Consider the following 12,141-nt stretch of genomic DNA (forward strand, 5'->3'; position numbering starts at 1 on the left):
CTTTTTGGCCAATCCAATAATAAAATGGGAGGTGTAAAGTCAAGAAGCTTTAAGTTAGTTGTATGAAAAAAATTAATAAAATTAAAAAGTAAAAGCTAATTTTTATATAAAATGAATACTCAATTATTTGGGGATTTTCTGAATGACAGAATGAACATTAATTCATTCAATTATTTAATACAAACATCATTTACTTCCCACCTGTTAAATGCCAAACACTATGCTTGCTGTTAACAACATAATAACGAATAAGGGTAAGATGGAGGTATTAGCTATAAGTGATTTGTAAACTTGCAGGGAAAGAAAGGTGATCAATTAATAAGCTTAGTAACATCTTATTATAAACTGAATTAGGTGGGGTTAATCATGAAAAAACTTTGAGAAGTAGGTTAAATCAAGCTGTGTTTTGTAGGTAGGAGATATTTAGACTGTCATGAAAAGAGAAAGCATGTTAGATATAGGAAGTCAGTGGATCATATTTCATTGAGGTTAAAACTTTTAGCATCATTGGAATTGGGGCAGTGGGTGGAGGAGAAATAGACAATTAGGTTGATGAGTTGTAAAGAGTTTGGAGAGTTGAGGGTCAGGTGGGATTATTGGAAATCATTTTTTTACTAAGACTTCCCTCCCTTTTACTTTCTTTAAGCAATGATGTGTGAAGTGATGCCCACAATTAATGAGGACACCCCAATGAGCCAAAGGGGGTCCCAAAGCAGTGGCTCGGACTCAGACTCCCATTTTGAGCAGCTGATGGTGAATATGCTAGATGAAAGGGATCGTCTTCTAGACACCCTTCGGGAAACCCAAGAAAGCCTCTCACTTGCCCAGCAAAGACTGCAGGATGTCATCTATGACAGAGATTCGCTCCAGAGACAGCTCAATTCAGCCCTGCCACAGGTATGCCTCCTGGGAGCTTCTGTCCTTCCTACTGCAACTGAAAATGTGATAAGACTTAAATAAGCTTTGCTTTATTCCCATTCTTAAAATTACTTTTGCCCTAAGTAGATATGATATACAAATTTTGGTGAGAAAAACTTAAGAATACATAATTAATTCACATGCAACCTTGCCTCAAACAAAATTGTGGTACTTCGGTGGTGGGGGATTTGAAACATGAGTTCCTATCTGGTCTTTCTCTTGAAAATTTTATCTGTTTTTTGGTGGAGGCAGAAAATTACCTGTTGATCAGCTTTTAATTACAAGAATGTGGGAATAGTTTTCTCCTTCTTACTTTTTAAACACTATTATGACATTTGGAAATATGTATTTTACATTTTCAGTTATGTAGTCTGTCTTTGGAAATAATAGTACTTTGGAAGTCTGCTGTCCAATATTTTTTATTTGTCTTTAATAATGCCTGACACCTGCTTAAACTTCTTGAACTTATTGATGTATTACCCTCTCTTCTGAAAACAACATTTTGACCAGTTTCTTTTAAAATATATATATATATTTTGGAAATAGGAGAAAAGGCAAAAGTTCAGCTTTATTCTCACAAACTTAAAACTGTAAGATTTTAACAATTTTATTTTATAAGTAAATATTTATAAAATAATTATTTTATATGTACTATGTAATAACATGTTATATGCATTATTTATATGTAATAATAATATTACTATTATATGTAGTAATATTATAAAAAATAACTTTTTCTTTTTGTGGTATGCGGGCCTCTCACTGACGCGGCCTCTCCCATTGTGGAGCACAGGCTCCGGAAGCGCAGGCTCAGCGGCCATGGCTCACGGGCCCAGCCGCTCCGCGGCATGTGGGATCTTCCCGGACCGGGGCACGAACCCATGTCCTCTGCATCAGCAGGCGGACTCTCAACCACTGCACCACCAGGGAAGCCCCTTGAATTTTAATTATACTGGTGCACAATCTCTTATCTAAACCCCTTGTGTTTTAAAGTTTAGAGTTTCCCCAATTTTTGTATGTGTACAATGTATACTATGGAACACTCCACTAGCCAGATTCTGGGAAGCACCCTATAATTATACACTTTCATATTTCTGAAGAGAATTCTATGAATATTCCTACTGTGTGGAAAATATAAAGACTATAAATGACCTCATGTTAGTAAGGTCTGGTTTTGCCACCAATCAAGTTTGCAATATACTTACAAATAAATATCAGTTTTCAGAGTATTTGAGTTTGGGAATTATAGATTAGGGATTATGAGCCTGTACATTTAGATGGTTATAGTTCCAATCTCTTTTATAAATACTTTGACACATTTTTTCAATATTTATTTGTATTCTACTATTAGAAATATTTAATACCCCTAGCGATCCACAGGTCCTTAAAGATAGTGATGGTCCTGTCATTTGTTAAAGCAAGTATTTAATAACCTCATCTGTAACTTTAGGGCTATACGTTTTTTGCAGGTAATAGAGGAATATAAAATTCTTCTTCAATTGGTATCTTTGAATCTTTTAAAATAGTTTGTGAGCAATGTACCTGCGCTGTTTGGTGGCATTTCATTTGACATTTACCTGGAAGGAGAAAATGACTCCCATAAATGTGAGTTTTGAGGCAGAAATAAAGTATGTAAAATTGAAAACTACTACAATAACATAAAAGTAAAATTTGTTTTAGCAAACATGGGATAGAATTCAAAGCAGAGTCAAACTTTATGACATATCATGTTTTCAATTGCCTATACAATATTTTTTAGTTGTTGATGATTTAGTGCTTTGCTTTAGTCATTTCTCTCCTATAACATTTTTTATGAACACATGCAGCAGTGATTTTAACAATCCTAACCATGAAAATATTTTGTAGTCATATTGTTTACTTTTTCATTATGTGATGGAGTGTAACTGTGTTTAACAAGGACTGATAATTCCACATCATTCCACATTCTAGGCCTGATGTTTCTAAGCTATACACCGATTTTCTACCTTTCTAATGCACAGATCCATTTAATGTTCCATGGAACCTGAGATTCAACATGTCCAAACTCAGTTATCATCTGCCTCCCACTCGACCAAATCTGCTCTAACTCCTCACCCAGACACCTGAGAGTCCTCATAGCTGATTGCTTTCTTCACCATCTCTGAATTTGGCCATACTGGTTTTTTTTCTCTTAAATAATCCTCAGATCTCTCTATTCTTTTCTGTTCTTTGGCACCTGACCCTTAATTTCTTTTTTGCTCTATGTCCTAACATTCCCACTTTTGTAAATGTATCACATTGTTTGCTTGAATAATAGCACACTGCTTGCTGTGTGCTGACAAACATCATGCTATTCCAGTCTTTTTCCTTCAAGCATATTCCTTTCTGCCCATTAAGTTCTTCCTCAATATGTTTGTCTGGTTCATTTCTCATCCTAGCCAAGACTTTGTCTGTTCTAGGAAGTCTTCTCTGAATCCCCAAATACATGTCTTCTGTGTTTCTTACCTTTATCATTTTATCATTACATTATCTGTTTATATGTCTGTTTCCCACCCTAGACTATAAGCTCCTTGAGAACAGGAGTATATCTCAATCACCTACAACCCTCTGGATCAGCAGAGTACCAGGTCCATAGTGAGGGCTTTTAAAGTAAAACTAAACTAAATGTATATGCATTTTGATGTAGAAAGAGGAAAAAAATTGATATAGGAAGATCTGGTTTGTAATGTGTTTCTATCATACATTATTAGCTTGAGTCAGGACTTCAAACTGACATGCTACAAAAAGTAGTTAATATTAATACCTCACAAGGTAGTTTGTGATGATTAAGGAAAGTAATATAAGTAATTGAGGCATTTATTTATAAGGCATTAAATACGTAAATGCTTGCATTTGTTTTATCCAGAATGCTAAAGATGAACTAATTTCTGCATATGTATGTCAATGAGTATTAGAACAATTTGCTAGGAATACTGATAAACAGTCTTTAACATTTTTGAAAACAGAGCAAATATTTACCAATTACTAATATGTTCACTAAGAATACTTAAAGGAGAGGTAAGGGGAGTGAAACTTCCATTGCAAAAAGTCATTAGATATAAAAGTTTAAAATTTCTTTTCAGCATCTGATTTAGCATATATTAAGGGTCTTCTGTGTATTATTAAATGATTACATATGTTGTAAAGGGGATAGAAAAAAAGGAACATAGTTTGGTTCCCACAGAACTTAGGAAATAGATATAAATGGATCCGAATTAATACAGTACCAGAAGATTATAGAAGTACTGAAAGTATTTGCACCATAATACTGATATGTTATTAACTACAGAAAGTTTCATGTGGAAAGTGATATTAAAGAGGTGTTTTTAAGAAAAGGTTAGAAAGGGCTAGAGGGTATTTCGCGTCAGGCAGTACAGTTGTGCATAGAGGACCCTGCTTAAGGACATGTGGGGGATTAAAAGTCAGCCTGTGGTGGCTTCCCTGGTGGCGCAGTGGTTGAGAGTCCGCCTGCCGATGTAGGGGACACGGGTTCATGCCCCGGTCCGGGAGGATCCCACATGCCACGGAGCAGCTGGGCCCATGAGCCATGGCCGCTGAGCCTGCGCATCCGGAGCCTGTGCTCCGCAACAGGAGAGGCCACAGCAGTGAGAGGCCCGCGTACCGCAAAAAAAAAAAAAAAAAAAAAAAATTCAGCCTGTGTTCTGCTTTCCAGGCTAGGCTTGGTGTTCCTAATTTGCATAAAGGAGACAGTTGATCTAGCAGTATACCTAGCTAAAAAGAGAAGAGTAAATAGGAATTAAATAAGGAGAATAACTAACAGATTGTTTGTTGAAGGGCTGTAGGGTAGGAATGAAGTTTTGTATAGTGACAGTGGAGGACTGCAGCCTGTTCATATGTGTGGTGGAAGCTAAGGACAGACATTTGTATACTTGGTAAGCAGTAGAAGTTTGAGTGAACTAGTGACATGATAAGGCAATAATGAAGGAATAATGTTCTGCCATTTTGATTTAGGATAGGTTATATAATACTCATGTATCAGTTATCTATGGCTAAAATAATGCTATGTAACAAACGACACAAAACCTCATTGTCATGCAAAATATTGGGTTTATGGAATTCAGCTGACCTTGACTTGGATTGATCTTGGCTAGGCTCACTATGCCACTGGTTGGCTGAAAGTTGGCTCAGTCAACTGTATGTTAACTGGCTTTCTGATCTAGGATGGCCTTAGCTGCACCAGCAGGGGCCCCTCAACTCTATTCATGTGTCTAATCCTTCAATAGGCTAGTCTTTGCATGTTTTCATGGTGATGGCAAAGGAGTAAGAGCAAAGCAGAAACAAGCAAGTACTTTTAAGCTTCTGCTTGGGTCTTTTTTTCTTTTTTTTTGTAATACCCCTTGACCAAGCCCAGAGACAGAGTGCAAAGCAATGCAGCATCACATGGAAAAATTACAAAGACAGATGAAACACAGTTAACATCATTTTGGTCATTATTTATGTTAGGAGAGCTTATTGTGATAATGTAATAGTTCTGGTGAGGTGTGGGAATTTGAAATAGGATTGTGAACCTTGAAACTAAGAAAGACATGTTAATGTAAAGAATGTTGAGGGGAAAGAATGGACATAGCCAGATAATGAACTAAATGGCCATGACTTTGGACTTGAGTTAGAAGATCTGAATTTGAATTGGAGTTCTTCCACTTATTAGCTGAGATACCACTGGTAAGTAACTTGACTTCTCTGAAACTCTGTTTCCTTAATTAGAAGGAGGGGATGATATCTACCCTAGGAGTAGTTAAAAGGAGGTGTGTGTATGTGCTTCAGAAACCCTAAACATTATAAAATGTCACCTGGTATTTTTCATAAACTGGGATGTGCCAGTATATATTCTGATGAGGAATTAAGTTAAAAGAGGCTACTTGTGGAGAAGAGGGATACATTTATATTTTAACATCTTAAAATACCAAATATTTAAGTGAAACTTACAGGGAGTTACAGAAGTCACTTTTATTCTAGAGGCGCTCTACCTAGGTATCTTTTGGGCTTGCTACTTACTAGCTTAATAACCTTGGTCAAAGTACTTAGTTCAAATAACGATAGAACCTGCCTCATAGGATCATTATGAGAAATAAATGAGCTGGAACATGGCAAATGATCAATTCAGTGCCTCACAGATAGTACATGCTCAATAAATGTTACATGCAGCTATTGATGCTGTTATTATTACCATAGATATTATCATCATTATCCTTAGCCAAACTTAACTGCAAAGTTTTACTGGGTAATAATGAACACTAGCACAAGTTGAAAGCACTAAAAATCCTTACTCTCCACAATCTTTACCAAATTTTGTAAGTTCTTTGATTGATCATTCATTAAGGAAAAAAAAAATCCTAACTACACTCTTAAATGGTTTTCCCCAATTCTTCACTTCCTCACTTCCTGTTGTGCTAAGAAGATAATATCTGGATTGAGCTCCTTCCTTTTCAATGAAACCTAATGCCACAACCACATACACAAGAGTTATATCCCTCGCTCCTGTCAAAAAGAAAGATGCTGCATATTTTGCTACCTCTGATTATAGTTATTCTATTCTTAATGTGTTTCTCTTTTTTCCAGTTAGGTATTTTTCCCCTGGCCAAATGAAATGGTATTCATCTGCAGCCTTTATTTCCTGTTATTTATAACCCTTTATTTGTCTTTCTTTATATCTCTTTTTTTTTTCGTGTGGTCATGTCGTGCGGCATGCAGGATCTTAGTTCCCTCACCAGGGATCGAACCCATGCCTCCTGCAGTGGAAGTGTGGAGTCCTAACCACTGGACTGCCAGGGAAGTCCCTCTCTTTTCTTTTTAACCCTTATATCAGGCTTCTCTCATCACCATTCTCCTAAAACTACACTCCTGTATGCCACCAATGGGTACACATTTTGCAAATCTAGTGATCCCCTTTCATTCTTCATGTTCCTTGGCATCTTTGTGCCAAGTTATTCTATTAATTATTTCATCTTGAAATTCCCATGTCCTTAATTCTTCATAACCATTCCCCTCATAGGCTACAAGGTATGTTGTTCTTCAGTACTCACTCTTTTCCCACATACCCCCATACACTTATTTATACCCATACTCGTCTTTATTTACCTATATTCTCCAATCTTAAGCATTGCCTTTCTTGTTTAAGACCAATACTTCCCTCCAAATCCTTGATCCCCTCCTTTTCATCTCCTCCTTTGACTTTTTTTGTCTCAAGCATCTTCAATTTCTCCCTCTCCCTCTCAGCTGGCTTTTTGGTAACATATTCAAATCTGTTCCTTAAAAGTAAATGATAGCAAGTACAATACCAATAAAAGAGTTCCTTAACACTGTGTCTCCACTTAGCTACTAATCTATCTTTTATTTTCCTTTATTTCCCAACTTGTCTGTTTTCACTGTCTCAATATTCGTCTTCTATTCACTTTTTGAGCAACTGCAGTTGGGCTTTTCCTCTAATACCTTGCTAAAAATTATACTACTGGTAACCAATTGATGAATGCAATAGGTTTGTTTCATTAAAATTCACTGCAAAATCTGACACTGTGATTAACTCCCTTCTCAAAAATTACCTCCCCAAACAAAAAAAAACCCAAAAAACTATTTTACTCTCTTAACCTTTATGACACCACATTGTCTTCATTCTTAAGTCTTTTTGACTTTTTTCTCATAATTTTTTTCTGTGAGCAATTCCTCATCTAGCCACTTTTTAAATGTTAAATAATAAATAGAAGATGAATGATAGTAATAGCTAACATTTCTGAACACTCTGCCTATACCAGGCAATGTTTTTATTTAAGCATCCAGATATTAAAATGAAGTCTTTCTGTTTGAGGGGAGGCTAAATAAGTGAGGTACAAGACTTTATTTGCAGGATGTGCTAACATATAATCCAACTAATAAATCCAGTATTAGGTAAAACTCTATTTTAAGAATCTACAAAGGTTGATAAAGCTAAAAGAGAGACAGAACTGTTTTGCATAGCTGTTGGTCTGCTGTGCATAATCTCCTAGTCCATGTATGAGGCATGGGGGGATTCCTATTCAACTTAGCCAAGTGAGAAGGGCTTCAGGGGAAACATTCTGAGCTTGATGTGTTTCCTCCAGAAGCTGAAGAATATAGAGGCTGAAGTCTAAAAGTCACAGCCATGGCTGGAGATGCCCCTGCCTCTACAGCAGATTGAAGAGTCATTTCTCAGATAAACTACAGCTCCTCCAATATCAAGACAAAGATTAATTTTTTGAAGAGCAAATGGTTCCCTCAAAAGGGGATATTATTAGGGTTATCTTTGTGTAAACCCACAGACTGAGTAGACTGTTAGAAGCCCAGGTTTCTAGATGGTGAACAATGACTAACAAAGTGGGAGATTGATTTCAGAGAAGAGACTGAGAGCAAGTCAAGTAAAACCCGGGAAGAACCTACAGAGGGGTTCTTTGAGAAAGCCACGAACACGCCCCAGAAGAAGGCTCATTGATTGTGTATTTGCCATTAAGAAAGCCCTGATCATAGATGACAACTAGGTCAGCCCATACCACTGTGATCTGTCTCCCCAATTTCCCCTTCCCTGGCCCTGATTCTTAGAAGGGTCAGAAACTGTTGCTATGGGTGGCGGATGTCAGAGTAAAGAGAGACCACCACGCCCTCATCCTCTAATTCACACCTAGTTCAGGCTCGTTTCAAGCTTTGAAGTATGTGTGAGGGGTGGGGGATGGCACATCTTTAGGTTGGATAGGAGCTCAGAACTAGTATATTACGCAGCCCTGTATTGAACCAGAACTATGAAATTGTTAGACTGCATAATTTCCTAACAAAAGGACAGATGGTTTATTTTCTAAACGTGAGCAGAAAAGCTAAGACATCTGGCTGAAATTTCATTTGGGGTTAATTTCTTCACCTGAGGGAATCAGAGGAGATGTAATAATATTCATTTCTGAAACCAGCTCTTTCATTAAACTGGTTAGATGTATTATCTCAGTTAATCCTCAAAACATTCCAATTGTGGTTGTTATTATCATTCTCATTTTAGAGATGATTAAAAACTGAAACTTACTAGGTTAAGTAACCTATTCAAACAGGATTCCATTCATGGCTTACTTTTGTTTTATTCTAAGCCATCTTCTTTACTTCATTATGTTCATCTAGATTTAAAGAAGTATTAAACTTCTGTAGAAACCTTTAAGAGACATGGGCCACTGAAAGCACTTATCAGGACTACTCCTAAGTTCTAATAAGGAAAATTTTATTAAAATAAAATTATTAATGAAATGTGAAATGATTATTAGAGTTGGTATAATTATACTGAATATAATTATTCAAGGATCCCAATCCTCATATTTATGATACCATGAATTTGCCTTTTTATGTGCCTTTTTTTAAGTTAATAAGCAAGACAGTATAGGCTTCAGGGAAGAGTATTTAACTAGAAATTACAATACCTGGATTTCAGTTTCAATTTTGCCAAACCCTGTGACAACAGAAAACAATTGAACTTCTCAGGCTTCTGTTTACTTACATATAAAAGATGGAATTCTAGTACTGCTTAATATGTTGTATACTTTTGCCAATTTCAAATGATTATAAAGGGTATGCACCTTAGCTTTATTAATTTATTCATAGTCATTTAATACACAATTATTATTTATTCAACAAATATTTTAGGGCCTGCTCTGTGTCAGGTTCTGTGTTTACAGTATACATATATATATTTTTTATTTTAAGACCTTGGCCAATTATGGTTTCTAGGAATATGCTGTGGTAATAAGAATACAATGCCTATAATCCACTGAATATTATATTTATTTGTAAATTCTCTGAAACTATTGTTTCTAGTTATTTTATTGCCTTTTATTCTCTACTGTGATGAACCGTCCATGTTCCTAGAATAGGCCAGTTCCCTCTTTTGTGTTCTAGATCTCCTCCCCTCTTGCTATTCTAGGACAAAACGTTTTCCCTCTTTTTCCTACATCATCAATATTTCCATCTGTAATGGATTATAACGAATAGCATTAAATATGCTTATATTTCTCCCATTTAAAAAATCTATTAACAACCCTGCTCTACCAAGCTACCACCCCATTTATCTTTCCCTTTACAGAGAAAGTTAAAAATTTCTTTTCCTATACTTGTTCTAATTTCTCTCCTCTCACTTCTCTTGAATCTATGCCACTCAGGCATTCACCGCATCAACTTCATCTAAAATGCTCTTGCAAACATTATCTATAGCTTCCATATTGGTAAATGCAGTGATCAATTCTCAGTCTCCATTCCTGTTTATCATTAGACGCTTTTCTTGTACTTTCTTCATTTGGCTCTAGGACAGCTCACTTGCCTGGTTTTTCTCCTACCTCACTGGTCATTCCTCAGTCTTCATTTTTAGTTACTTCTCATACTCCCGACTCATTAATACTTGATTACTCCAGGTCTCAATACCTGTACCTTTTCTCTTTCTGTCTCTATTGACACCATTTATGATCCCTTCCATCTCCTGGTTTTAAATACCATCTAAATGTTGGTGACTCCGGAATTTACGTTTTTAATCCAGACATTTCCTCTGACCTTCAGACTCATGCTGTCAAATGCAGAAATTTAACATGTCCAAAACTGCGTTCATGATCTTCATTTAGTCTTCTGCATCTCAGTTAATAGCAATGTCAATCTTATGTGGGCTTAAGCCAAAACCTTGGTGTTTTATTTCTTTCACATTCTGTATTCAGTTTAGCAGTTAAGCCTCTCAGTTCTATCTTCAAAGTATGTGTAGAATTGAACCACTATAATCACCTCTACAACTACATCTTAAGAGTCACCATCCTTTCCAAGAGATTAGGATTTTGCTAGTCTCCTTGCTTGTATCCATGTACCTTATCAGTTTACTGCAAAAACAACAGCAAGAGAGATCCTGATTCTGATAAAAGGTAGGTCAGATTTTGTTTCACATCTGCTCAATTCTCTGAAATGCTTTTCCATCTCAGTGTAAAATCCCAGGTCTTTAAACTGGTTCAAAGGTCTAACATCTCTGCCTCCTCCTCTTTATCCATCTGATATCATCTCCTGCTATTGTCTAGCTCACTTACTCTACTCCTACCATCCTGATGTTCTTGTTTTTCAACAAGTCAGGCATTCAACTGCCTTAGGGACTTTGCCCTGGCTCTTCCCTAGGCCTGGGAAAGTTGCCTCCCCATAAAACCATGTGACTTGCTCCTTCAACTCATTCTGGGCTTCACTCAGATATCACCTTCTCAGTGAGGCCATGACTGATCACTCATTTAAAATTATAATAGCCCCCTCCTTAATACTCCCAGTCCTTCTTCTCTGCTTTTACTCCATAGCACTTATAACCATCCAACACAGTGCATATTTTATTTTTCTGTCTTGTTTATTATCTCCTTCTTCCTCACTAGATTCTATTCTGTGAAGCCAGGGGATTCTTTTTTACCGGTTCACAGCTGTGTTTTCTGCCTACAACAGTATCTGGCATTTAGTTGTTGTTCAAAAAAACCAAATAATAAAATGAAAGCAAAAATTATTCCTTTGCTTTTTGAACACATTCTCTATATTGTGTACTTATATGGCAAGTCATATAGTCATAAACATGTTAGACAGCATATATTAAATATCTTGATAAAACAAAAGAACAAATACAATTTATAAAGCCTTATGGCTAAAGTGTTTATAAAGTCATAGTATATATGAGTCTGGTGTTAATATTACACCTCAAAGCCCCTTCCAGAATGAAGTGAGTTTTATATCAAGAGGTGGTGGCATTTTGAATATTTTACAAATCAGAGCACGGGAGATCAGAATGTAAATGACTTGCTTTGAAGGTATGAATAAAGATATTACTCCAAGTTCTTTTGACTTCAAACTTCATTTCTTTTCACATTTTTCATGCTCTTTTACTAAGGAGTTTACTTCCTAAATTAAGCCAGCTTTCATAAAAGAAATGGTATAAATAGTTTTGTGATGTTACAAAACTACTACCACTGTTTGACATCTATATCTGACTTTCATTTCATGGAAAAACAAAGATAAAAGTAGAATGTTTGGGTTAGTTTTTATTTTTGAAGCAGTTTATTTATTTATTGTTTTGCTTGCTCTCATTCTCATTCTCTAAAAATAAATATTAAGAGAAAAAAGCCATTAGTATTCTCAAGATGAATTTCTAACCTGAGTTTTCCAATAAATTTTATAGTCTACTTTGGTATACTTAATATTAGCATG

The 12,141-nt window shown here is 36.0% G+C and overlaps 1 protein-coding gene across 5 annotated transcripts in view; it reads left to right on the top strand.

The window, feature by feature from the left end:
• Nucleotides 1–646: 646 nt before the first annotated feature.
• PPFIA2 (PPFI scaffold protein A2) overlaps nt 647–12,141 on the top strand; it is a 458,549-nt gene continuing 447,054 nt past the window's right edge. For 4 of the 5 annotated variants that reach the window (XM_024736429.1, XM_024736430.1, XM_024736431.1 and 1 more), the window contains exon 1: nt 649–897. In XM_024736429.1, coding sequence (XP_024592197.1) covers nt 649–897 — 249 coding nt within the window. Of the gene's footprint in view, nt 898–12,141 lie in introns of all 5 variants that reach the window. The other variant, XM_024736436.1, reaches the window with a different exon arrangement.

The sequence above is a fragment of the Neophocaena asiaeorientalis genome, unplaced genomic scaffold, assembly GCF_003031525.2.
Source record: "Neophocaena asiaeorientalis asiaeorientalis breed wild unplaced genomic scaffold, Neophocaena_asiaeorientalis_V1.1 scaffold134, whole genome shotgun sequence".
NCBI classification, from domain to species: Eukaryota; Metazoa; Chordata; class Mammalia; order Artiodactyla; family Phocoenidae; genus Neophocaena; species Neophocaena asiaeorientalis.